The following is a 24,871-nucleotide window of genomic DNA, read 5'->3' as shown; positions in this document are numbered from 1 at the left end:
CCTACACAACTTAACACGTCCCGAATTATCTTTGTCGATATTTGAACTGAACCCAATTTCTCAGTGATATCGAAGTTTCATCAGCCATGACAATCAAAACCTCAATCCACGACCCCGCAACTGCTGACGGCTGGCATGGCGTCATCCCGAGTGAGCAATTCCCCGCCGAGAAAGACCGTTACCATCTCTATATCGGCCTCTTTTGCCCCTTCGCCCATCGCGTAAATTTTGTCCGTCATCTAAAAGGCTTGACCGAATTCATTGATATCAGCATTGTCAAGCCATACCCCAAGGGTGACGCCAAAGGCTGGCCAGGATGGCGGTTCCCAGCCTCTGATGATGAGTATCTTGGTGCGACAGTTGATCACCTGTTTGGTGAAGACTACATGCACAAAATCTATTTCCGAGCCGATCCGGATTACAAGGGACGGTATTCGGTGCCGTTGCTGTGGGATAAGAAGACCGGAACGGCGGTTTGCAATGTACAACACCTAGCGAGTCTGCGCGAATAAATCTATACTGACCGGATACCGTCGCTAGGAAAGTGCGGAACTTCTACGATGGCTCCCCACGGCATTCAATGAGCTACTCCCACCGTCACTTGCTACAATTGACCTCTACCCGATACATCTGCGAGATAAAATCGACGCAGTCACCCCATGGATACAATCTGATGTCAATGCTGGAGTATACAAAGCAGGCTTTGCATCCTCGCAGGAAGAGTATGACAAAAACGTCATTCCTGTGTTTGGAGCCTTGAACAAACTCGAGAAGATTATTGCAAATAACGGTGGTCCATTTGTGCTCGGTCGGGATTTAACTGAGCTGGATATTCGATTATATGCAACATTGATCCGTTTTGATACGGTGTATGTGCAACATTTCAAATGCAACTTAGGCACCATCCGACACGATTATCCGGTTTTGAATAACTGGCTCAAGGGCATGTATTGGAATGTTAAAGCGGCGAAGGACTCGACGAACTTTTTACATATCAAAGAAAATGTATGTTGGCATACCTTTTTTTGGTAGTAATTGACGTTGAAACCAACTGACTTGATACAGTATACAAAGAGCCATGCGGATATCAATCCAAAGGCAATCACGCCTTTGGGTCCTTTCCCTGATGTCGAGGAGAGGTTTGAAGAGGATTGGAACAAGTTGACCGTGGGCGAGGTTAAGCATCCCGCTGTATTAGATTATGAAACTACGATTCCTGATCTCTAGTGATGAATATTGGCTGTCAAGGTGTTTGATGTTAACTTATGCACGCCTTCGGAATCATCTTTCTTCGCCTTTGTGTATATACGTGTCATGCTTCTCTCGCTCTTATATTTCCCCTTGGTATACTCAATTGCGAATGAGATGATGCCATGAGATCGGCCTTAGAATCTGAGCCCTAGTCTTATTGTTTAGTTGGGATAGTATAGTTCCGTGGGTTTCAACCGGAAACTCCACCCACCCAGTCCCAGGGAATCCGTTCCACCCGTTGGGGACCTTCTTACTGTGAGGTCTTTAACCGGAACTTACTACGATGATATCCAGGTTTACCAAACAGAACACCATTTCTATACAGTTCGGTATTATGGATGGACTTGACTCAATGACCACACTTTCAAGACCGTTATACCTGGGCGTTGTGTCGTGCCTCACACGATGTTTATTAATGGTTTACTGGAAGAATTCTATGCAATATGAACTAGGCGGAGACCTTGATAATCTGTTGTATCGACTGTCTTGTGGCATTTCACAAAGTAGCATCCATGGATATCGGCTTGCTAGCTAAAACCAGTAAAATCACTCAATAGGGAATCCCACTGGATGTCGTCGATAGGGAACAAGTCGCCCGGATCGCCGTACGTAGATCCACCCGGCCAGACTGGGGGTGTCACAGCAACCTCATTGGTGTGAGCGGCTATCATAGGCGTATCCTGCCTTCTGTCTTGGGATGGCGCACTTCCGACAATTGCTCTGATTTGATATGGATAACAGCGTGCTAACAGCCGCATTTTAGAGCAAAGGCTCCCCACAATATCTGTCTCTTTGTCTGCAGCAGACATTCCCTCACATCTTGTCTCCAGCGAATTGGCAAGCTCTATGACAACATTGGGATACTCTGCTGCGTCAACAACGGCCTGCACTTGGGCTTCCACGGAAGAGTCGGTAGGGTCAGTAATAAGATTGAGAAGGGTCAATACTGCAGTGGGCATGTAGCCCACTGCGGCGCATATACGAGCACTTGTAGATATTGTCATCTGGGCAATCTCCGACACTGGTAGGTTTCTGACCATGTGGATGAGTTCCTTGCTTCGCTGGATTACACCCATCAGCATCGTTGTCCGGATTGCGCTGGCAGGCTCCGCAATCCACAGTTCGCTCCGAAGAGATAATTCCTCGAGCCGCATTTCCACGTATTTGATCTCGGTGCGTATTGCATTCTCTGTAACGATCGGTCAATCTTTATCAACCACTTTGGATCCAAGACAAACCTGTTGATGAAGGGCAGCCTGAGATATCCTTTTCTACGCATGCCCTCAGACCGTCAAATTTCCGCTGCAAAGCGCCGCGCGTAATTTGAACGAGCACAGTTCCACCGTTTAGTTGCATCGAAGCGTAAACTTCATCCACTGTTGCCAAGAACGACTGTAGATGGATAAATGGCGCAATCCACTTATCCGATATATGCTCGGTCGATGCTGCACTCTCAATGCACTCATCGATTCGACCATCATGCTTCATGATAATCGGCCGGCCAAGTGTGCCACATAAACTAGTATATATTTAGCCGAAGCCACATCTACCAGCGCAGACAACCTTACCCAACCGACAGCCAATACGTACCAAGCAGCGCCCGCTGCTCATCCAAATTCGGACTAGACTTTTTGTGAAGTCCCAAATCATACAAAATCGAAACACAAAGCTGAATCAACAGCAAAAGTTGCGGGTGATATCTCTCTGCGGGATATGAGTACCATGCGATATGAACCAACAGACCACGGAGCAACTCGAGATTCCTCTCAGACCGTGCCACAACCCTCAATGTAACATGCTTCATAATTTCCTCCGCAACAATTTTGCGCAGAGGATGCGCACTGCCTATGGTCGCGGCCACAATACACAAAAATAGAAAAGGCTCTCGGTCCCTAAGGCGAGCGGCTGCCACGCCGTTCGCAATCAATACAAAGGGGAATTTAGACACTAAGTCAGTCTGGAAAGTCATAAACAAGCGTTCAGCCTCGGCTTCACTCAAGAGCCCTTGATCTACGATAGACGGCTGGCCCTCTAGAACGGAGCTGGTCGGCGGATCGAGGCCGTGGGACGGGTCTTGAGCAACCTCTAGCAGCGCAGCAAGGTTTGTCGAATCCAGCTCGGGGTCACTAGATGAGCCCAATGTGTTGGTGAGCGGATTAGAAGTATCGGCTGATGACCGCCCGCTCTGTCGGGTTAAGGCAGCCAACTGCGACGTCAACTGGTCGACCTTCTTTTCTAGCACCTCCACACGGCTACATTTATAATTAATACCACAATTACCATGTATTCTTGGAAGGATTACCTCGGTGCAGCCTTATGCTTCCGCTTTGTCTGCGGAAGGTCAAGGTATATGCATGACTTTCCCAAACGGGCGCACCGCTGGCACAGGTTGACGGCCTGTGGTGTGCATTTCGCCTTGGCAGTCGTGCATGCCACGCATGCCCTCCTTTTGACTGTAGTTATTGTGGCGTTCATGATGTCGCATAAGGAGCCGGGCAGGAAACGGAGCGACCGGTTGGCCCTTGGCCGGTTGCTGGCAGTTGGACCGGAAAACCCGGACCATCCGGTCGGATCGGTTTGTAATCCGCCGAAGTATATATAAAAGGGAAGTAAATCCAACGAATATCGCAATGGTATCAGCAATAAATCAATACATTCATCACTGGGATATCTTTTATTTTACTTGAATAAAAATAAAGAATGTCTTCATACGCCATCACCGGGGCCTCCAAAGGCATTGGCCGCGAGTTCGTGCGCCAACTCGCTGCTGATACGACCAACACGGTCCTGGCTATTGTGCGAAACCCCGAATCGCCCGAAATATCTGAGCTCGCCTCCAATCACCCTAACGTGCATGTTATCAAAGGCGACGTTACAGACCCAAAGTCCATTCTTGAGGCTGCCTCGGCCGCAGCCGCCGTCACAGGGGGTAAACTAGACGTGCTTATACACAACTCCAACGCTGTTGATATGGCCAGCATGTCCTTCAATCCGACTCAGATTCCTTTTGATGCTCAAGCCACTCGAGCAATTTTCGACCCGCCATTCAGTACGGCTATTTACGGCGGTATATGGACGACAAACGCCTTCCTACCTTTGATTGAGAAGGGCATCCAGAAGAAGATTGTGCACATCTCCAGTGCCATGGCAAATTTAGATTTAATTAAAAAGAGCGGTGTCAGCTATGCTGTCGCGTACTCTGTTGCGAAAGCCGGGATGAATGTCCAAGTCGCCAAGTACGCAGCAGAACTTGCGCCTAAAGGCATCAAGGTGTTGGCTTTAAGCCCTGGATGGGTTGATACATGGGAGGGTGAGTGGCCTTTTTCCACAGCAAGGCAATGATGGGCACTAATATCATCGCAGGAGAGAAACCTCCACAGGTAGTACAAGGGATCGAGGTCATGCTGAAGCAGTTTCAGGCAGTCGACCCTGAGCTCAAGGGGCAGATTCAGCCCGAGGAGAGTGTTAGAAAGAGCCTCCAGGTGATTGAGCGTTTGGATGCGGAGACCAGTGGCCTACTCCTAAGCCATCATGGAGATAAGGCAAGGTGGGTATGAGGGCTGTGGATATTGATGAGTTTCATCGGGGTTTGTGTTCAACTTTCATAGATTGGGACTGAATGAACACCTATAAGTATTATGATTTTTCTGCCAAGCAGAATCACCTGGGCATTAAACTACCCGATGGGATTCAAGTTTCATACCTAAGTCATCGTGTAGGACAAAACCAAAGCACTTGACTTGTTCGTTTTCTTTCTTCGTCAACTCAGAATGTCAGTCACAAGAAGTCAATTCCCAGTCAGACAAGATCCAAACTCAGCACAGGAGGAAAACAAGATTTCCAAAAGTGTGCAACAGGAACATTCGACAAAAAGGCCGTTCGTTGAATGGCTTGATCTTGACTATTCCAACAACTCAGTCCTAAAGCCGACTGACTGGAAGCTCATTCTCAAGGAGGGGCAGAAAGTCGATGGCTGTCGCCAAATCACATGGAAAAGTCCCGAGGAAGATGAAGATGACCAGAGACTGTGGAGCTACAGGGTCTCGGAATGGTGGGATATGAGTCATGTCATGCTAGGTTTTTTTACTCTATACTAAAAAAAACCTAGCAAGTAGATTAGAATATATGTATGGTAACTATCTAAGTATTTCCGGTATTAGGATGATATAAACTGTGACAAAGCCCAGTGCCTATGGGCGTTAAGCTCTTCAACGGACAAGCCCGCCACCCCCGCAACCCCGCACAATAGGGTGTGCACGGACTCGGGGTAAGGTAATCCCTTGTTCTGAAAGATAGTTTGTTGGTTTGTTTTAACATCTTAGGCCCCTCATTACCTTTAAACATATTGCTTAGTCCAACTCGGGGGATATTTCCCTGGGTTCCCGAAAGCATCGCCTTGTTACTGTCAACTCCTATCAATCCAGCCATGGCGAAGAGACGTCAAAATCACTCCTGCGAGCAGTGCAAGAAATCCAAGAAAGCATGTGATGGCTATCTCCGAAATAGTGGCAATCCCATGTTCATGGAAGCTGAATTGCTTAATATCGGAATCCAGGATGGTGCGTTTCACGCTCCCCCGACAACCCCCTCTCTGCCACCCATCCCTTCCGGTGTTCTTGCGCAAATATGAACAGCTGGCTAAGGAATATTCATCTCAAAGAGTTAGACCTGGTCTCTCCATGCTCGTACTGCATCAGGACAAACAAAATCTGCGGTCTGAACCCTCACTGGGGCCAAGGTCATCGTCTAACGGACGTCCAGGGCTTTTCAGGCTCTAAAAATATTGAACTGGATGATGAACGACGCCGAGACAAAAGGCAGCGAATCCAACCACCCGAAAATGAGATCGAGGCATCAGTAACACCCATTGGTATGGTGAATTGCCAAAATGCATCCAAGGAATCCTTACATGCGCCTCGCGCAGAAACTAGCGTGGCTGGTTGGGACGCGCTGTCCACGCCTGTTCCCCCTCGTTCCATTGGCCATTCAACCTTCATGGGGGCTCTTGTGGGATATGAAAATTGTTCGCACCCAGGGGACTCGGGACAAGTGAACGGCATAGCTCTATCTGACAACGAGCACGTGGACCAGACCGAATATAACGGTTTGGATAGCCTCATGGATTTAGAAATGGGCGATTCCGCCTCTAACGATTCTCACTACTTGGACTTCAATTCACAGGGCCTCATTCCTGGTACCTCCCCAACGTCTTTGTCCAATCCTAATAATCCCGCTTATTCCATGTCTTCGGCGTGGGAGGGGAGGGGCCAAAGCGAACCACGGAGAGGGCACAAAAAACGGAAAGATCTGAGAAACTCGCAAGACTACTTTGTCATGCCGCTGTCTTTACTTGGTGCAGATCATATTGCTATGGAAAATTCCAACCGCCTACTCATATCTGAGAGCCTTCTGCAAATTTATCATGATGTTCTAGAGAACAACCTGAGTTGCTGGTTGGCAGAAGATACGTGCCCATACAAGATGCGGCAGAGGTGGCACGAGCACCTCTCCGTCCACCAGCCCGTCCACCAAAATTCGGTTATAGGAGGGCAAATAACACATGAATGGGGCGTGTCATGGTCAAACCGCATGTACCATCGCATCAAACAGCTTGACCGATCCGCCCGGTTGACAAAACTGATTCATCTCACTGCATCTGAAAATCAAGCGGCTTCTAAGGCCCTCGAGTTATCTATTATGACATTTGCCACGCAGTGGGCCCAAGGGGGACGGCGCTGGGATGGTCATTGGGTTGTAAATAGGCATGAAAACGAAGGGCCGCACGATGAATTTGGGCAAACTCTACATCGATCCGTTTGGGAATGTGCAAACCAGGCGCTTCAAGATGTCTCCCACGTGGAGTGCTTCAGGGTGGTTTTCGCTGAACTGATTTTCGGTCTTATACAGAAGCCATCATCAAACAAATATTTTGATGCGCGCACAGAGGAGATTCAAAGCACTGCGGATCAGCACAACAGTTTGAAGTCTTCAACGCCATCACGGATCATGGAAATCATCGATCAGGGGGGACCGCCCGTGTTTATAGAGCGAGGGGCTCGCAAAATCCACGCGCTCAAATACCGATTCAAAACGCGCCAGACAAGCTTTCAAGGTTCTTTCCACAACCACAACACCAAAACAGAGGACCATGTCTCTCAAGGGTTCAGCACGGAGGAGACCCGGACGGTCGGCCTCTTGTACTGGCTCGCAATCATGTTTGACACGGTCTCTTCATCCATGAATGAGCGGCCACTCGTTGTTTCTGATGAAGAATGTCAACACGAAGCTGCACAGGAAGCAGTGCGACATCATATTCAGAACCCAATCTCTAGTAGTCGATGGGAACTTGACCTCTACGCCCAAGAGGATACGGAGAAGGCATCAACCCTGCGTTGGCCTTGCCCGTACGAGGTTGTGACGAGAGCCGTTTCCAGGTCAGCCGCTGTCAAGGTGCTTCTCTTCCGTTACATATCATATCTTCAGAACTCTTTGAGAAATGCTGAGTGCAGCCAAGTTGTGGAAGAAATTATTCAACACACGTTACGTGTGTATCGCTACTGGGTAAAGACTCACGGGGCTTTATTCCGTGATCTGATGCGGCACTACGATTCAGTCCCTCCGCGGATTAAGAGCTGGTTTCCGTGTATTGGTATCCCCTGGCATCTTGGTTCACTCATGCTGGCCGACCTGATCGAGTTCGTGGATATGAACAGACTTGGTTGCAATGACGCCATGATAGAGCGGCAGGACACCTGCATGGTAATGAAAATCCGGAAAGAAAGCTCAATCGACATGGCAGACCTTGCCGCTGTCCTGACGCCTCGGCCTTTGGGGGGATTGGTTTAAACCAATTGCCAGGGTTTCATTTCGCCGTCAATGACAGCCCGCTTTTGACTGAGCCCTGGACGGTGCTTCTCGTTAGGGCATTTTCAAAAGCTTCAATATTCCACTTGAAAGAGACAGAAAAGCTACAGAAGTACCAACGTTTCATCTTTGATCATGAGAGCAAGGCGCTTCAGACAAGCGTTACAAGACTCGATAACTGTGTTACAGCACTCCGATTCCTGGGTGCTAAGTCGGAGATGGCTGAGGCTATTTCCATCGTACTATCTGAATCGTTGAATAAGTGCCGAAACCTGAGCTAATTAATTTCTTGAGCCAAGATAACCTCTGTTAAATTCGTGTATCTGTTTAATATGGGGATTACATTAAAATATTTACACACTACTCCGTATATGCTTGATTTATTCACCTCACACATGTGTAAAGAAAATGAACATGAATACATTTGCCCTCCACCCCCCATCATTGGGAATGTCACTAGAAATTCTCTCATGAAAAGAGAGTGTGTCTTCAGTCGGGTCCGCTTCGATTTTAAGGTTTGGCTTCCTTGCTTCAATCGGCTCCGCATGATCGGGACCGAATTCCCAGTCGGCTCCGCTGGGTGTATGGAGAAGATCAGCAAGGCTATATGTATATAGTTTAGTTCACCATAATAAAGTCTACCTATGCTACGAGGCCAATTAAGCTTTAGTGTAACGCAGATATTAGTAGGGAGAAGGGAGAAGGAATAAGATGTAATCCAATCAATGCCGTGTTCGGGAATGCGATGTCACAACTATATTGTATGGCTTCATTCTACAGAACCATTATGTGGCTTGGCAAAAAATCAGCAAGGCTTTCATTTTATGTCCGGATTACTCCTTGTGCTATAGAATAGTAGAAATATTGCACCGATATATCATGAAAAAGGAAATTGAGTAAAGAAATCAAAACTATAACATCCGAGGCACCTTTGCATTATTTGACATTGGTCTTTCACTAAATCTCCATCCCTCGCGTCCCATTTTGAACGTCTTGTACGTACGCGCAATTTTGCAACCGGGTGTATCAGGTAGAATTGTCAATCTGACCTCTTCTTAAGTTGTGATAATCCCGGGACATGGCTAGAGAGGTCACCCACGGGAAGCCGTAGAGGAAAGTCCACGGCTTCAAGCAATAAAGAAAAGAGTAAATACCATCCACCGAGGCATGCTGCGAATAGTACAGCTCCTCCTCCCTGGAAATGAGATTGATTGCGTCAATACCGAGACATTGAAAGAAAAAGAATACCGCAGGGTGACTCACTATTTGGCACTTCTCAGCCAGTGCTGCCTTTTTCACGGCCAAGTACCAGTAGTCCGCGATAATGAGACCAACACCAATAACCACAGTGAAAAGGATATAAACAAGGACAAGATTGGTCCGGAAGGCGCATATCAAGTAAAAAAAGCATAAAATGTTGAAACAAACTAAGAAAAATCCTGTGTGAAGTTTTATCTCATTAGACTCTTGTTCACTCTTTGCTCAAAAGAAAAGCGATGTAGTTGACGAACCAAAGCTGGCATTGAAGCCCTCCGACTGTAAGCCTGCAGTTGGATCACTAGGCGACGGTGAATAGGGTGCATATGCATTATACAAGGGCTGTATAGTCGCGGCGAGGGTAAGGTAAAAGCATGCTGAATCATGTCATTAGCAATTAGTCACACACATACCTGACAATGACCATAAATATCACCTACCAAAGGACATGAACACCACGGATGAAAAGGTGTTACCTATAATACACTCTAGCAACCCACCAACAAGTAACAGAATTCCCCCGAAAAAAATGTACGCCCCACTATACAAATAGCGAGTTAGCGTGTACTCCCGGATATGAACCTAGACTGATGCCAATTACTCACATGTGAGCGGCCCCATTATTACCGGCTCCTCTCCAGCCCATCAGGCAAAAGCATAGAGGGGTCAAGGCCATGACGAAGCCGGTGATGGCTCTAATTCGGTGTCAGTCGGCTTCCAGCAGAGGCGATCCAAACAAGGCTGCCATACATCGGGGTTGGATTGCCAATGATACTCCGAAGGTTCCCAGCAACTGGAGTTTTCGGATTCAAATAAAGCTTCTCAAAAAGTTCCGGAGATATCATAATACTGCCTGTAGACCTGGTTCTCTCAAAGGCAGAAGGAGATGTAACATCTCCACATTCAGCATGCTGAACGTCGTTGGCAAAGTTGGACATGGTCTCAGCTTTACTCGAATCGGAGGCTTGAGTCATCTTTGTGGACGAAAATAGGAGGGGGAAAATAGAAGTGTTGATAAAGATGGAATTGAAAAGCAGCTTCAAATGATTTCCAGGCAATATATAGCTTGGCAATTTGTTTTGCTGATCCTAATTCTGGGGTAGCAACCCACGTCTGTGCACCGAATAATGTCTCGCGCGCGAATGTGTTCCAACTATTCAGGGCTAGTGAGTCCCGGAAATGAGCCAAAGTCTTTTCCAAGACTGTATTTCAAATGTTGTAGATCTACATTCCCATGGGCCTAAGCTATTGAGCCGGATGGATGGAGAAGGAGGAACGCCCACGAATCAGCATGCCAATAGCTTCTAAAATTGCAACCCCTTTATTATGGAGACCAACTACGGTCGGAAGAGCGGATGCGCAGACTGAAACCTGGAGCTAAACCTGGAGCTGAGCCTGGAGTAGAATCTGGAGTAGAAACCTGGAGTAGTGGAGCCAAAGTCGATCATCCGATCCGGGGCCCCGTAAAAAGAATAACCAACCAGTTGCAGGAGCCACCTTTCCTGCAAATGTAACTGGCCATTCGACTTGTCCTAGTCACATGTACTCCATAGATGCCGATCCTAAGTCGGAGCCGATCCACGACGAAACTCCCAATTTCGAACGATGAAGATTCTACCCCTCAGCGGTTCCAAAGTCCAAAGACCAAGATCTTCCACCTGGGCACCTGCGCAGATGGATTGGCTTAATAAGACGCCATGAGAAAGTTATAAATCTTCTCAAGCATCCCCCTTTTTTCTAATACTCATACCATCCAAATACCATACTAAGAGAATCCAATCCTTCCTATTCAAGATTTCTTGTTTCATTGTTGAAAATTCCGACTCTTCTTTCTCAGTCTTTCCACAATGGCTACCCCAGATATCCAGCAAAACATTCCCTCGCACATCCGTGGAGTGCCTGGCTCAGTCAACATACCAGTAGCACGCTTCCCAGTGCCATCTAAAACTATCATCCGTGAGCCGGAGCAGATTGCATCGAACCTTGTCAACGCTTTCAACCTTGCATTGGCCAAACGCGAATTTGGCAATGTAGCGAGCTTATTTGGCGACAACGGTTTCTGGCGCGACCATCTAGCGCTATCATGGCAGCTTCGAACGGTGCAAGGCCATGAACCTATCGTGAAATTCCTTGAGAAATGTTCCGAGTCCAGGGACGGTATGCGACTCCAGAAGATCTCTGTTGACAGGAGCACCTCCATTCGCGCTCCGAAAGTGTGCGCACTTGACGGAGCTGGCGAAGTTCAAGGCATCCAATTTTTCTTCACCGCGGAGACGGCTCATGGTTCTGCGGTTGGAATCGCCCGCCTCGCGCTGCAGAACGATACATGGAAAATTTACACCTTTTTCACTGCTCTTAAAGAGCTCAAGGGCCATGAAGAGCTTCTTGGACATCGGAGACCCAAAGGTGCGGAGCACGGTGGTCACCCAGATCGCAAGAATTGGGCGGAAAAAAGAGCCGATTTCTCTGCTTACACTGACGGTCATGAGCCGAGTGTACTCATCATCGGTAAGTTCCTATCTAATCATCATTTTCAAGACCCCCCCTGCTGATCCTGATTTCAAAGGTGCCGGACAGGGTGGTTTGACTGCGGCTGCGAGATTGAAGATGCTAGGAGTAGACTCCCTCATCATCGATAAAAACGAGTCAGTCGGGGATAACTGGCGATTGCGATATCGTCAGCTCGTCCTACACGACCCAGTGTGGTACGATCATATGCCTTACATGGAGTTTCCACCGAATTGGCCTATCTTCACGCCAAAGGATAAGCTGGCCGAATTTTTTGAGTGCTACGTCAAAATGCTAGAACTCAATGTTTGGACCAGTACAGCTATCACCCAGTGCGAATGGGACGAGAAAAATGCCAACTGGATCGTGAATGTCTCGCGCCAACAGAAGGACGGAACCACTGAAGTGAGAACCTTCCGCCCCCGTCATATTATCCAAGCGACCGGTCACTCTGGAAAGATGAAAATGCCTCATGTCCCTGGCATGGAAAACTTCCAGGGCGAACTTCTTTGTCACTCTTCGCAATTTCCCGGCGCCCAGAGAAATGGCCATGGCAAAAGGGCTATCGTTGTGGGTTCGTGTAATTCGGCCCACGATATCGCACAAGATTATCAGGAGAAAGGCTACCATATCACTATGGTGCAGAGATCGACCACATGCATTATCTCCTCAGCTGCCATCCGGAAGATCGGTCTAAGGGGCCTTTACGAAGAGGATGGTCCGCCAGTGGCAGATGCCGATCTCCTTCTACATGGCACTCCTACGCCAGTCATGAAGGCGCTTCAAATCCATATCACTGCTCAAGAGGCAGAGCACGATAAGGAGCTTCTAGAGGGACTTGCAAAAGCCGGGTTCAAGGTTGATCGTGGTCCCAATGGTGCCGGACTATTCGTCAAATATTTCCAGCGCGGCGGTGGTTACTACATCGATGTCGGGGCCTCTCAAATGATCGTGGATGGAAAGATCAAGGTGAAGCAAGGCCAAGAAATCGCTGAAGTTCTGCCTCGAGGGCTGAAATTTGCCGATGGTTCTGAGCTAGAAGCCGACGAAATCATCTTTGCTACTGGATACGACAATATGCGCTCAGAAACAAGAACGATTCTAGGCGACAAGGTGGCTGATAAGGTGTCTGATGTTTGGGGTTACAATAACGAAGGAGAAATCAGGACCATGTGGCAGGATAGTGGACACCCGGGATTCTACTTTCATGGGGGCAACCTGGCAACTGCCAGATACTATTCCAAGGTTCTGGCACTCCAGATCAAAGCTCTTGAGGAAGGTATCTATCGTTATGGTGAATTCTAAGCGGACGAGTACAGAGATATATATTGGGAGAGGAGTATATGCTTATTTATCGAAATCACATTGTTTTTCAACATCTACATAAACCCTGGCTTTACTACAATGTTTGTTAGGCCCTAAGTCAAACCCTTTCTACAACTGTATTCTTATAATTTGAAATCGACCTAGCAATGAGACTGAATCAAAATCCCACTTATCCATAATATCTTGTACTCTGTATATTATATATTTACTCGCTACTAAGATTGATATTAACTAATGTTTGATACATAGATTAAAAGCTTTTAAGTACTGTCTTTGTACTCCGGAGTCTCCCAAGCATATGGATCCAGGAACAGGAGGAACATGTGGAGTATAGCACCAAATCACGCCATCTGCACCCCGCCATTCTAAATTTGTCCCTCCATTTTCTCTTCTTTTACTTGATCTTCTTTGTTTTCTTTTGTTTTCTTTTATTTTCTCCAATTCAATCTCAATAGTCTTAGGTATCGGGTTGTTTGACAGTGTCTTGTCCTAAATTCACATAACTTCCCCGCATTCTTGAACCATGTCTGAGAATCTCCACTTTGACACTCTACAGCTTCACGCTGGGTAAGTGTCCAATCTCCCAATTCAAAGACCAATCTAACAGCTCAAGTCATGAGCCCGATTCAACCACAAACTCCCGCGCTGTCCCAATTTACGCGACTAGCTCTTACGTCTTCAATGACTCGGCCCACGGCGCCAGGCTCTTCGGCCTCAAGGAGTTCGGCAACATCTACAGCCGAATCATGAACCCCACAGTCGATGTCTTCGAGAAGCGTATTGCAGCTCTGGAAGGTGGTGTTGCCGCCGTTGCTGCCTCCTCCGGTCAGGCTGCCCAATTCATGGCCATCTCGGCCCTCGCCCATGCCGGAGACAACATTGTCTCCACCAGCAACCTGTACGGCGGTACCTACAACCAGTTCAAGGTTATGTTCCCGCGCATGGGAATCAATACCAAGTTCGTCCAGGGTGACAAGCCTGAGGATATTGCCGCGGCTATTGATGACCGCACCAAGGCTGTCTACATCGAGTCTATTGGTAACCCCCGATACAATGTTCCGGACTTCGAGGCCATTGCCAAGGCCGCACACGAGAAGGGTGTTCCAGTTGTGGTATGTTATTTTGTCTAGAAAGCGTATGAGGATGCAAAGCTTACGAATCTTATTTTTAGGTCGATAACACCTTCGGCGCTGGTGGCTACTTCGTTCGCCCAATTGACCACGGTGCCGATATTGTCGTGCACAGTGCTACAAAGTGGATCGGCGGCCATGGTACCACCATTGGTGGAGTCGTGATTGACAGTGGAAAGTTTGACTGGGGCAAGAACGCTGCCCGATTCCCCCAATTCGTCGAGCCATCCGAGGGTTACCACGGGTTGAAGTTCTGGGAGACCTTTGGCCCGCTTGCGTATGCTATCCGAGTGCGCGTGGAAATCCTGCGCGACCTTGGTTCTGCTCTGAACCCCTTCGCTGCCCAGCAGTTGATCCTCGGCCTGGAGACTCTCAGTCTGCGCTGCGAGAGACACGCAACTAACGCTACCGCCCTGGCCAAATGGTTGCAGAAGAACGAGAATGTGAGCTGGGTGTCATACCCCGGTCTGGAGGATCACCCTAGCCACGATCTCGCAAAGAAGTACCTGCCCCGTGGCTTTGGTGGTGTGTTGTCTGTAGGCATCAAGGGTGGCGCTGCCGCTGGTGCTCAGGTCGTTGATAACTTCAAGTTGATCTCCAACCTTGCCAAGTATGACTGATTCCCATTCGCTCTCCTTTGAAAACATTATACTAACGCAAGGCAGTGTCGGCGACTCCAAGACTCTGGCTATCCACCCTTGGTCCACTACCCATGAGCAGCTCACCGAGCAGGAACGCCGTGACTCTGGTGTCAAGGAGGACGCAATCCGCATCTCAGTTGGTACGGAGTACATTGACGACATCATTGCTGACTTTGAGCAGTCGTTCCAGGCATCCAAGGCTCTGCCGGACCGTACTGCTTAAAGGTTCTGACACATGGATGTATATTCTCGTGTATGAAGATGGAATACACCGGAAAGGACACTACATACCGACATAGTAAACATAGTTATGACCTCGATACGATATCAACGAACACTTTTACAATATAAAGACTACAAGTAGGGCACGTCCGTAGATTTGCCATAGGTAAATCGCAAGGCTGAGCCGAAAAGATCCTACAATCACAAGGGAACCATTGAAGTCATGTTAACGAGTTATTTGAATTCTCGTAAAAATTTGTTTCATCTGAATGTGTCCACCTATTTCAATCACCATTGGCGGGACGTCATGCACAACTGTGAAAATTAAAAAGGTAAGAGAAGTGCAGAAAAAAACGAAAACCTCCACCCGCCAAATGATATGCCTCGAGATAAAATAAAAAAAGAGTAAGTCCAATCCCCCAACGCCTTTGCCATGCGCGGTGCGCGCAGTCCATTTGGACCATATGCACGCATCAATGAGGAATCAAGAAAAATCAGTTGCCCTGGCCACCGGAAGGAGGCTGAGCACCGGGCATACCAGGCTGACCACCCATCATGAATCCGGGAGGCAGCATGGGCATACTGGCAAAGTTGAAACCATACGAAGGAACTGCAGGTGCGGCTCCCTGATTGCTCATGTTAGGCATGTCAAGTTCACCACCTCCCATCTGAGAACCACCACCGTATCCATCACGCTCAGGACGGCGACCGCCGAAACGAGTATCCTGGGTGTTAGGGTTGGTGCGAGTGGAAATAGGGCCCCGCTTGCCGCCAGTGTCAGTGGCGATGCGACGGCTGATAGCCTTGGAAGAAACACCAGCGCCAATTTCAATGTCAGGCTCCTCAACAATCATTCCAGATTCAATGGGACGTCCGCCAGTTCCGCCATACTCCGCCGAAAGCATCCACTTGCGATCAGCCTCAGTCAAGCGCTCGATCGGAATGATGCTAACTCCAGTTTGGTAGTCGCTGCAGTCACGGGGACCAAAGCCAACACCCCAACGAGTCTATAATGATAAGGTCAGTGATAACATTCAAAGATAAGATCTAATCATCCCGCGGAGGGATAACCAGAAAGAAAAAAAAAAAAGAGGAAGAAAAAAGACTTACCCTGAGTTGCATCTCGCCAGTACGGTAAGACTCCATTCCATCACGTGCCTGCATGGCATCGGTACGGCTAACCATCTTGATAAAAGCGTGGCGCTTGTCCACGTTGACAATGCAAGTTTGAACAACACCAAACTGACCAAAGAGCTGACGCAGGTGAGCCTCGGAAGAGGTAACACCACCAACGAAAAGAGTTCGGCTCAAGACCTTGATCATACCCTGGCCAATCGAATAGTCCCATTCAATGAACTTGGGTCCAGGAGGGGGCAGGTTAGGATCCTTGTTACGAGCAGGCGAAGGCGAGCGACGTCTACCACCACGGCCGCCAGGAGGGCTACGCTGGCGATACTCATTACCACGACGGCCACGTGCATCACGCGGGTCGCCACGACGACCAGGCGATTCACCGTATTCTCCATAAACAGGGCTGTCACGACGGCGAGGCGGCGAAGCAGTACGGCGCCTATCCCAGCCTGGAGAGCGAGAGCGGCGGCGATATCCAGTGGGCGGCGAGCGAGGGTATTCACGGCCACGATCATCCTTATTCTGGGCGTCCGAGTGACCCCATCCACCAACGTTCTGTCCTTGCATCGGGTTGAATCCAGCCATCGGTCCTCCAGGCATTGCAGGCATTCCAGGCATCGCAGGCATTCCAGGCATACCCGGCATACCGCCCATACCACCATTGTTGGTCATGCTGAAGAGCTGCAAGGCAGTACCCCACTGGTCCTGAGGGATGCCCTGGGCTGCGAGCATCTGAAGAAGCTGGAGCTGTTGTGCCATGGCGTTCGAGTCGGGTGCGGGAGGCTGCGCAGCCTGAGGAAGCATCGCGGTCAACGGGTTCGCGGCGGGCATCGAGATCGGGGTTCCACTTTGACTCTGCGGCTGGAGGGCAGGGTTTGGAGCCATGCCGGGCATACCCGCGAAGGGAGGCGCGACAGGTCCACCGGCACCAAGTGCATTCATGGCAGCAGCCATGTGCGAGCTCGGGTCATTGGCAGGAGTCACAGAGGCTGAGTTGAAGGCACCCATAGGGTTGGCCGGCGCAACAGCCGAAGGAGCAGCAGGTGCGGTAGTGTTCTGCTTGGCCATGTCGGCCAAAGCCTTGAGGATGCTCGAGGTGTCAGGTGCTGCTGGTTGTTGCGGGATTCCGATCGGGTTGGCGTTCGGTGCGGGGGATCCTTCGGGGGTGTTCGATTCGACGTCTAGTGAGTTGTTAGTATCGTCGACATACATTGCTATCCTTGAGGACTTACTTTGAGCAGCGTTCAGCTTCTCCTTGAATGAAATGAGCATGGGGCCTGGGAAAGTCGCACCACGTTCCCAGATGTCGACCAGCTTCTTGATCTTGTCCTAAATCGTGACAAAGTATAGGTGAGTTACATGTTCGAAACGGTCTGGTCAAGGTCGACATGATCTTCGGATTGAAGTACATCAAGACAAGGATACAATGTGGAAGGCTTGGCCAACGCCAAGGCTGCGAGGCTGGGGTATGAGGTTTATCATGATACAGGTATGTCCTATTGCGTACCTTTTGGTCCTGGGGAGCATTATTGATGATGTCTGTCATCAAGGTGGGCAAAAGATCAGTGACACGCTTAACACCGGCGGCGAAAGTGCCATCCGGCGCATCGCCGCCAGGAACCTGGCCGGCTTTGCGAGCGGCCTCTACCCACTGCCGAGTTACTGAGTCTACCACATAGAGTACACCCAGCTTGTGGGAGCCCGGGGCCTTCTTGAAGTGAGTGTAAATTTTCTGAATGAGAACTGATTCGTTCTGTGGGCAGGGTTAGCACATCATGGATCACGGCGGGACCAATGAGATGAATCAATCGACCAAAGGGGACAAGCGTACCTGCACGTTGGCATTGCACAAGTTTGTGATGCCGCCAATCTTTGAACCGGATACGCCAGGCGGCTTAAGAGCCAGCATAGATTGGAGAAGATTCTCCAGTTCAGCTACTGCAGAAGACATGGCGGAAAATACTACCGTGAAGTCCACGTGTGAGGGGAGTCGCAAAAGAAAGAATGAAAAGAGTTCCCAGTCAAGACTTTATGCAGATGGGAGGAAGCAATCGAGAGGTCCCGGCTACTGCGCTCTGTGACGCGACGGACAATCTCTCGGTATGAAAAAAAAAAAAAATATGTTTAATCGAGTCCCTGGCGGTTTCTTCACTACAGACTCCACGAGCGCATTCACTGTCGACCAGAGAATAGCCGCCTACAGCTGGAATACAGCCTAGCGATATTTGTGTCCAGGAGGGGCTGCCTGGCGCCGAGTACGAGAGTACGGGGAGTACGGGAGATGTACAGCCTAGAGCGTCTTTTGCAGTGAGATCCCAGAGAAAACCAGATCAGGGTTTACGGAGTCCAAGAGGATCCAGTGAAGTCCAGCGCAGTCAGCGAGTGGACTGAAGTTGAAAAACTGATGAAATCGAAAAGAAAAAAGATGCTGAGATTGGGGGGGGATGAAGATGAGGATTAATGGAAGGATCATCAAAGGGGACAAGCAGACTCTGCGACTGGCGCTAGTCCTATCGTGGATTTTAATCACGTGCTGATTACAATTTGCATCTTTGGTTGTTATCCGTAGCCGGAGGCTTTTGGTCTTACAAAGCATACCTGCCCAGCCCTGGAGGTGCCCAGGTGGAGTTGAAGACCTAACAAGGCGGCTAAAAGAGAGGCCGAGGTGACTTGTCAACCCCTAACAACTGCAAGGCTCGTGTCAATAAACATTGAGTTTTGAAGTACGGAGTATTAACCTTGAATGAGGTTCTGCATTTGGTGACCAAGTCCTATTTTTTTTTGTATCATATTTGATGGTTATATATATGGTGGAGGCAACCTTGGAATAATTATGAGCTCTCTCTTGAAGTAATGATTAAAGCCTACTAAAACAATGGGAATTGAAGACCTTTTGATTCTAATGGAAGGTTGACCCAACAACAATAATAATAACAATAAAGCACAGCATCAACATACTCCATACTCCGTACATTATTATTACAGCTGATTACAGCTGATGAGCCGAGGGACCCGTGGACATATCCCTTTTTGCCAATGCATTTCTGCCCCCGGCTCCCGCCTTATAGCTCCCGACCTCGGTGAACCATTTTAGAAAAGGCCATTGTACAACAGGCATATTTTTGGTACAACGATAGCCCTAGAATTTCCGATCTACAAGTATCTACTCGAGGTCATAGCATCAAATTCATTATGGCATCCACGTGCACGGAGTATGTAGTATAATATTCCCATCTGATAAGGTCCTACCGAGGGTTTCCATATCGGACGGATGGCGGCACGGAAGAAAATGGCGACTTTTCGACGTCATTACCTGCCGCTCAGTGTATTTGCAGTACGGAGTACCGCCCGCGAAATTTAGAAACATTAGAACCGGGGCAAAATGTGGGAGGATTTTAATTACGTATATGATTGAAAATGATTAAATAGTACGGAGTAAATTGATACCTATCTATTATTATGACATCTTATATAAACAGAATCTCTTAGATCTACAATATCTAGGTAGATATCTACATATGTAGCATTATTATAGTATATATGTTGTAGTGGAAAAGAACACATATCCCAAATCAAAATTCCCGTATTTCGCAATTCGCTACGTAGTGAGCATCACAGATCTGCCGGCAGCCCGAGCCCGTGCTCTTCCGTACCGTTGGGGGAAAAATTACAGTAGAGACGACCTCGGGGGAGCTGTCTATAGCTGACTGAGCTTCCACGGCGTCCCGAAAGTGGCCCAGTTACCGTACCGACCGTACCGGCTGTAATACGGCCAAATGGGAAAAAAACCGAGAAAATTCCAGGCGCAAAAGAGCTCCTCCCCGAATTCTTTCCTTTCTTTCTTCTTCTCCCCCAGGCTTTGTGACCACTTCTCCATTTCCTCCATATTACCCATCCCCATATATCCTGTCTGAGTCGACATGGCTTCTTCTCTCAGAATCGGTACTACCGCTCTCCGGTCTTCCATCGCGAAGCCGGTGCAGACCGCTGCCTTCAATGGCGTGCGCTGCTACTCTTCCGCTAAGACCAAGGTATGATACTCTTCAGATTCAACCAAACTTCAACGGAATGCTAACTTGATTTGATTGTCTAGTCCCTCAAGGACACCTTCGCCGACAACCTGCCCGCCGAGATCGAGAAGGTTAAGAAGCTCCGCAAGTATGTGACGCGCCCTTTTATTCAAAATCAAACACCAGCTAATCACGGTATTCAATCGTTTTAGGGAGCACGGTAACAAGGTCATTGGTGAGGTTACCCTCGACCAGGCCTACGGTGGTGCCCGTGGTATCAAGTCCCTCGTCTGGGAGGTAAGTTGAGAGAAATTTCACAGCCCCTTGGCAAATGATGACGCTAACCTTTTTTTTTCTACTAGGGTTCCGTCCTCGACTCTGAGGAGGGTATTCGTTTCCGTGGCTACACTGTAGGTTCTGATCGACTCGGATATTGTTTCCTGCTTGCTCACTATTATTTCTAGATCCCCGAGTGCCAAAAGCTCCTGCCCAAGGCCCCCGGTGGTGAGGAGCCCCTTCCCGAGGGTCTCTTCTGGCTTCTGTTGACCGGCGAGATCCCCTCCGAGCAGCAGGTCCGTAACCTGTCTGCCGAGTGGGCTGCCCGCTCCGATGTTCCCAAGTTTGTTGAGGAGCTCATCGACCGTTGCCCCAACACCCTCCACCCCATGGCCCAGTTCTCTCTCGCCGTGACCGCTCTCGAGCACGAGTCTGCCTTCGCCAAGGCCTACGCCAAGGGTGTTAACAAGAAGGAGTACTGGACCTACACCTTCGAGGACTCCATGGACCTCATCGCCAAGCTGCCCACCATTGCTTCCCGCATCTACCGCAACGTCTTCAAAGATGGCAAGGTCGCCCCTGTCCAGAAGGACAAGGATTACTCCTTCAACTTGGCCAACCAGCTTGGTTTCGGCGGCAACAAGGACTTCGTTGAGTTGATGCGTCTGTACCTGACCATCCACTCCGACCACGAGGGTGGTAACGTCAGCGCCCACACCACCCACTTGGTTGGCAGTGCCCTGAGCTCCCCCATGCTCTCTCTGTCCGCTGGTCTCCAGGGTCTTGCCGGTCCCCTTCACGGTCTCGCTAACCAGGAGGTCCTGAACTGGATCACCAAGATGAAGGAGTCCGTCGGCAGCGACATCAGTGACCAGTCCATCAAGGACTACCTCTGGTCCACTCTTAACAGCGGCCAGGTCGTCCCCGGTTACGGTCACGCCGTTCTGCGCAAGACTGACCCCCGTTACGTCTCCCAGCGCGAGTTTGCTCTCCGCAAGCTGCCCGATGACCCTCTGTTCAAGCTGGTCAGCCAGGTCTACAAGATCGCCCCCGGCGTTCTGACCGAGCACGGAAAGACCAAGAACCCCTACCCCAACGTCGATGCCCACTCTGGAGTCCTCCTCCAGTACTACGGTTTGACCGAGGCTAACTACTACACCGTTCTGTTCGGTGTGTCCCGTGCCATTGGTGTCCTTCCCCAGCTGATCATCGACCGTGCTCTTGGCATGCCCATTGAGCGCCCCAAGTCTTTCAGCACTGAGGCCTACGCCAAGTTGGTTGGTGCTAAGCTTTAAGCGCATGAATTTTCCCATCTCCTTTTTTTAATATCATCCTTGGGGCCCGTTGAAAACCCGGGTTAGACATTTTGTATTATCTCCTTTGTTTGACCGAGAGAGTCTTTGGTTATTTTCATGTTGTATGATAGGGACTTGATCGGTTCGAGCGGGCCTTGTAACAGAACTTCCATGTCAAATCATTTATGATTTCCATTTATTTTTTTTATTTTTTATTTTTCCATCTAGTATTGGTGTATGCAGAACACAGCTACATATGGCGTGCATACATATGTAGATACCGACATACGTAGATATCGGTGAAAAGTCTCCAAGTGCTAAATGCGGGACAAAAGGTACAGCGTAGGATATCACACGGTCTGACGACTACCTGTGTTGAATCAATCACATGCGGATATTGTTGGGAACACTCAACGTCTCCACATGTCAACGGAGAGAACTATTTAGATAGAATACATATAATTGTAATTGTATACAGATGTATGCAGATGTATACAGATGTATATATTGTAAAAAGTAAAGACAAATATATTATAATATTAATAAATAAATAAAAATAAACAAATATAGTCTGTCCTTTGTGAACTCCGAATTACGCTGGTGGATTCCTTCCGGTATGGGAGGTACCGAGTACCCAATGGTATGAGTGGAAACTCTGGAGATCCGATGTACCAGGTACGAGTCCTCCCCCCAGCTTACTGTCCCCAAAGCTTTGATTTCCCCGACCCTATAAGACAAATCTACCTTCCTCTCTTCTTTCTCTTCCATTCACACTTCCCACTTACAAATCTCATCCTCTTTTTGACTTTCTTAGTCCTTTCCCCCCTTCTTAAAACGCACGAAGCCCCCTATATCCCTTGGTCAGGGCCCCTTTCAGCGCATCCATCATCCCAGAATGTCTACAACTACATCCGTGGCCTCGGCCCCTAAGCTCGAGAAGAAGCCCGTCAAGTTCAGCAACTTGCTACTGGGCGCAGGATTGAATTTGTTCGAGGTTACATCATTGGGACAGGTATGGCATACTTCCAATCATTTAGTAAACAAGGGAGACTAACCATCCCCCCCAGCCGCTGGAGGTGATCAAGACAACCATGGCCGCAAACCGGGGCGATAGCTTCGTGGGCGCTATGGGTCGGATTTGGGGCCGTGGCGGCATTTTCGGTTGTAAGTGTCCATTCAATACCCGCTTCTGAATATATTCAATACCCGCTTCCAACTTCCCCCGACCTGCCCTAGCTAGCGCGTGGGGGCGCCGGACCCGCCAGATGTGAGGAACTCAAAACTAATTGCGAGATCGGATGTTTAGACTACCAGGGACTCATTCCGTGGGCCTGGATTGAGGCATCCACCAAGGGTGCGGTTCTCCTCTTCGTCGCCTCCGAGGCCGAATACTACGCCCGTACCTTCGGTGCCAATGACTTTGTCGCCGGTATCAGCGGTGGTATGGCTGGCGGTGTCGCTCAGGCCTACGCTACCATGGGCTTCTGCACCTGCATGAAGACTGTCGAGATTACCAAGCACAAGATGGCCGCCGACGGTGTGAAGCCCCCTGGCACCTTCGCGACCTTCATGGATATCTACCGCAAGGAGGGTATCCGCGGTATCAACCGTGGTGTCAATGCCGTCGCCATTCGCCAGACTACCAACTGGGGTTCCCGTTTCGGTCTGTCCCGTCTCGCTGAGTCGGCTATCCGTAAGGTTGCCAACAAGGAGGAAGGCGCTAAGCTGTCCGCTGCGGAAAAGATCTTGGCTTCCAGTCTCGGTGGTGGTCTGTCCGCCTGGAACCAGCCCATTGAGGTTATCCGTGTCGAGATGCAGAGCAAGACCCCTGACCCTAACCGCCCCAAGAACTTGACCGTCGGCAAGACTTTCAAGTACATCTACGACAGCAACGGCATCCGTGGTCTCTACCGTGGTGTGGCTCCTCGTGTCGGTCTGGGCATCTGGCAGACCGTCTGTATGGTTGCTCTTGGTGACATGTAAGTGTTCCGCTTCCCCCATTCTCCACCCTTTTCCCGTTATTCTGTTGTCATGGTGCTCCGCCTTTTTTTTTCCCTTTTTTTCATATGAAACCTCGGGCTAACCAGATCTCCTTTCTACCGAACAGGGCCAAAGAAGCAGTCGAAAAACTGACCGGCGACAGTGTCACCGCGAAGCATTAGAGAAGGTTTGAGATACCCTTCTGCCGTGCAGTGGTTTTCGGAATGGAAGTTTTTTTTTTTTGGTTTTTAGTCTAGATGCATTTTCTCATAACTTCATAATTAGTCTGGTCCTGTGGACAGACCCGATACCCATTGAATACATTTGCGGCTTTCCTCATACTTTTTTTTACCTGGGTGTGTCTTGTTCCCTTGAACTGTATGAATCTGTATGAATCTGTATCAATCTCATAATCTCATGATCGCTCTATCCTCCGATTCCCAATTAAACACCGGAACTACAATTCCGATTTACACCTACATGGGCAATACTCCGTAACCAATGCAGGGGCACCTTATGATAAACATTTAATTCTCCGCATTTAATTTCAGCCACCGAACCCCGGTTTTAGTGGGCTCAAAACCCCAGACAAAAACATCATCCGATGTTCGGTGCGTGAATCGGCCATTTCACCTCTTCAACCCGACAACCGATACTATCCAAATCCTAAACAGAGAGAATCCGGTGTCTATCATGACTTCCCTTAGATCCCAGAGTTTACGCTAGATAATTCATCCATGCCACTTTTGCATGAGACTTGCCGTATATAGCGTCTATTCGGTGTAGTGGGCCAATGCGGGCTTAGACCTCGGGTTATGGAAATCAGGAACATGCATTCATATGGGATTCCGCCTATCCGTCGGCTATTTCATGTAGAATACAGATTGCGGTGAGGTTTCCCTCATGCCTACTTTTTTTCGGGTTAATTCCGGGTGTCGGCCGAGATTCCACATGCACATATTTCCGAAGGGAAAAAAAGT

The 24,871-nt window shown here is 49.0% G+C and overlaps 10 protein-coding genes across 10 annotated transcripts; 7 read left to right on the top strand and 3 right to left on the bottom strand.

Moving 5' to 3' along the window:
• Nucleotides 1-59: 59 nt before the first annotated feature.
• N7487_001338 (putative cell wall organization protein/glutathione transferase (Gto3)) lies at nucleotides 60-1,227 on the top strand (the record flags this gene model as incomplete). Its single annotated transcript, XM_056869086.1, has 3 exons — nucleotides 60-482; nucleotides 541-1,005; nucleotides 1,066-1,227. Exons 1-3 carry the CDS (start codon nucleotides 87-89, stop codon nucleotides 1,225-1,227), a joined length of 1,023 nt encoding a protein of 340 aa, XP_056733870.1. The 5' UTR covers nucleotides 60-86.
• A 551-nt stretch (nucleotides 1,228-1,778) lies between these two features.
• Nucleotides 1,779-3,726, bottom strand: N7487_001337 (Zn(II)2Cys6 transcription factor domain-containing protein; the record flags this gene model as incomplete). The annotated part of the gene is made up of 4 exons (XM_056869085.1): nucleotides 1,779-2,440; nucleotides 2,490-2,770; nucleotides 2,820-3,503; nucleotides 3,554-3,726. The coding sequence occupies 4 exons, from the start codon at nucleotides 3,724-3,726 to the stop codon at nucleotides 1,779-1,781; spliced, it is 1,800 nt and encodes a 599-aa protein (XP_056733869.1).
• A 225-nt stretch (nucleotides 3,727-3,951) lies between these two features.
• Nucleotides 3,952-4,808, top strand: N7487_001336 (SDR family oxidoreductase; the record flags this gene model as incomplete). Its single annotated transcript, XM_056869084.1, has 2 exons — nucleotides 3,952-4,561; nucleotides 4,615-4,808. The coding sequence occupies 2 exons, from the start codon at nucleotides 3,952-3,954 to the stop codon at nucleotides 4,806-4,808; spliced, it is 804 nt and encodes a 267-aa protein (XP_056733868.1).
• Nucleotides 4,809-5,877: 1,069 nt separating this feature from the next.
• N7487_001335 (uncharacterized protein) lies at nucleotides 5,878-8,097 on the top strand (the record flags this gene model as incomplete). Its single annotated transcript, XM_056869083.1, has 1 exon — nucleotides 5,878-8,097. One exon carries the CDS (start codon nucleotides 5,878-5,880, stop codon nucleotides 8,095-8,097), a length of 2,220 nt encoding a protein of 739 aa, XP_056733867.1.
• Nucleotides 8,098-9,597: 1,500 nt separating this feature from the next.
• N7487_001334 (uncharacterized protein) lies at nucleotides 9,598-10,346 on the bottom strand (the record flags this gene model as incomplete). Its single annotated transcript, XM_056869082.1, has 4 exons — nucleotides 9,598-9,749; nucleotides 9,813-9,913; nucleotides 9,978-10,067; nucleotides 10,123-10,346. The coding sequence occupies 4 exons, from the start codon at nucleotides 10,344-10,346 to the stop codon at nucleotides 9,598-9,600; spliced, it is 567 nt and encodes a 188-aa protein (XP_056733866.1).
• An 873-nt stretch (nucleotides 10,347-11,219) lies between these two features.
• N7487_001333 (flavin-containing monooxygenase) lies at nucleotides 11,220-13,185 on the top strand (the record flags this gene model as incomplete). The annotated part of the gene is made up of 2 exons (XM_056869081.1): nucleotides 11,220-11,880; nucleotides 11,939-13,185. 2 exons carry the CDS (start codon nucleotides 11,220-11,222, stop codon nucleotides 13,183-13,185), a joined length of 1,908 nt encoding a protein of 635 aa, XP_056733865.1.
• Nucleotides 13,186-13,729: 544 nt separating this feature from the next.
• On the top strand, nucleotides 13,730-15,200 carry N7487_001332 (O-acetylhomoserine aminocarboxypropyltransferase/cysteine synthase family protein; the record flags this gene model as incomplete). Its single annotated transcript, XM_056869080.1, has 4 exons — nucleotides 13,730-13,773; nucleotides 13,820-14,318; nucleotides 14,378-14,946; nucleotides 15,002-15,200. The coding sequence occupies 4 exons, from the start codon at nucleotides 13,730-13,732 to the stop codon at nucleotides 15,198-15,200; spliced, it is 1,311 nt and encodes a 436-aa protein (XP_056733864.1).
• Nucleotides 15,201-15,693: 493 nt separating this feature from the next.
• N7487_001331 (Nrd1 complex RNA-binding subunit) lies at nucleotides 15,694-18,312 on the bottom strand (the record flags this gene model as incomplete). Its single annotated transcript, XM_056869079.1, has 5 exons — nucleotides 18,162-18,312; nucleotides 17,838-18,083; nucleotides 17,563-17,659; nucleotides 16,310-17,511; nucleotides 15,694-16,206 (listed from the first exon to the last, which is right to left on the bottom strand). The coding sequence occupies exons 1-5, from the start codon at nucleotides 18,279-18,281 to the stop codon at nucleotides 15,694-15,696; spliced, it is 2,178 nt and encodes a 725-aa protein (XP_056733863.1). The 5' UTR covers nucleotides 18,282-18,312.
• Nucleotides 18,313-20,076: 1,764 nt separating this feature from the next.
• cit1 (citrate (Si)-synthase CIT1) lies at nucleotides 20,077-22,114 on the top strand. Its single transcript, XM_056869078.1, has 5 exons — nucleotides 20,077-20,361; nucleotides 20,424-20,488; nucleotides 20,553-20,637; nucleotides 20,703-20,750; nucleotides 20,805-22,114. Exons 1-5 carry the CDS (start codon nucleotides 20,251-20,253, stop codon nucleotides 21,909-21,911), a joined length of 1,416 nt encoding a protein of 471 aa, XP_056733862.1. The 5' UTR covers nucleotides 20,077-20,250; the 3' UTR covers nucleotides 21,912-22,114.
• A 589-nt stretch (nucleotides 22,115-22,703) lies between these two features.
• N7487_001329 (putative mitochondrial DNA replication protein (Yhm2)) lies at nucleotides 22,704-24,159 on the top strand. Its single transcript, XM_056869077.1, has 4 exons — nucleotides 22,704-22,923; nucleotides 22,979-23,075; nucleotides 23,218-23,890; nucleotides 24,019-24,159. Exons 1-4 carry the CDS (start codon nucleotides 22,807-22,809, stop codon nucleotides 24,071-24,073), a joined length of 942 nt encoding a protein of 313 aa, XP_056733861.1. The 5' UTR covers nucleotides 22,704-22,806; the 3' UTR covers nucleotides 24,074-24,159.
• Nucleotides 24,160-24,871: the final 712 nt, after the last annotated feature.

This window comes from Penicillium crustosum (genome assembly GCF_028827405.1).
Source record: "Penicillium crustosum strain IBT 35664 chromosome Unknown utg000001l_segment0_segment0, whole genome shotgun sequence".
NCBI classification, from domain to species: domain Eukaryota; kingdom Fungi; phylum Ascomycota; class Eurotiomycetes; order Eurotiales; family Aspergillaceae; genus Penicillium; species Penicillium crustosum.
The sequence above is the reverse complement of the archived record's forward strand: the minus strand, read 5'-3'. Positions and strand labels throughout refer to the sequence as shown.

Excerpts from the sequence above, each read along its gene's own strand:
- N7487_001329 (XM_056869077.1), top strand. The coding sequence starts at position 22,807 with ATGTCTACAACTACATCCGTGGCCTCGGCCCCTAAGCTCGAGAAGAAG. Across the intron at positions 22,924-22,978 it reads AGGTTACATCATTGGGACAG|CCGCTGGAGGTGATCAAGAC; the intron begins GTATGGCATACT and ends CATCCCCCCCAG. Across the intron at positions 23,891-24,018 it reads ATGGTTGCTCTTGGTGACAT|GGCCAAAGAAGCAGTCGAAA; the intron begins GTAAGTGTTCCG and ends TCTACCGAACAG.
- cit1 (XM_056869078.1), top strand. The coding sequence starts at position 20,251 with ATGGCTTCTTCTCTCAGAATCGGTACTACCGCTCTCCGGTCTTCCATC. Across the intron at positions 20,362-20,423 it reads ACTCTTCCGCTAAGACCAAG|TCCCTCAAGGACACCTTCGC; the intron begins GTATGATACTCT and ends TTGATTGTCTAG. Across the intron at positions 20,751-20,804 it reads TTCGTTTCCGTGGCTACACT|ATCCCCGAGTGCCAAAAGCT; the intron begins GTAGGTTCTGAT and ends TATTATTTCTAG.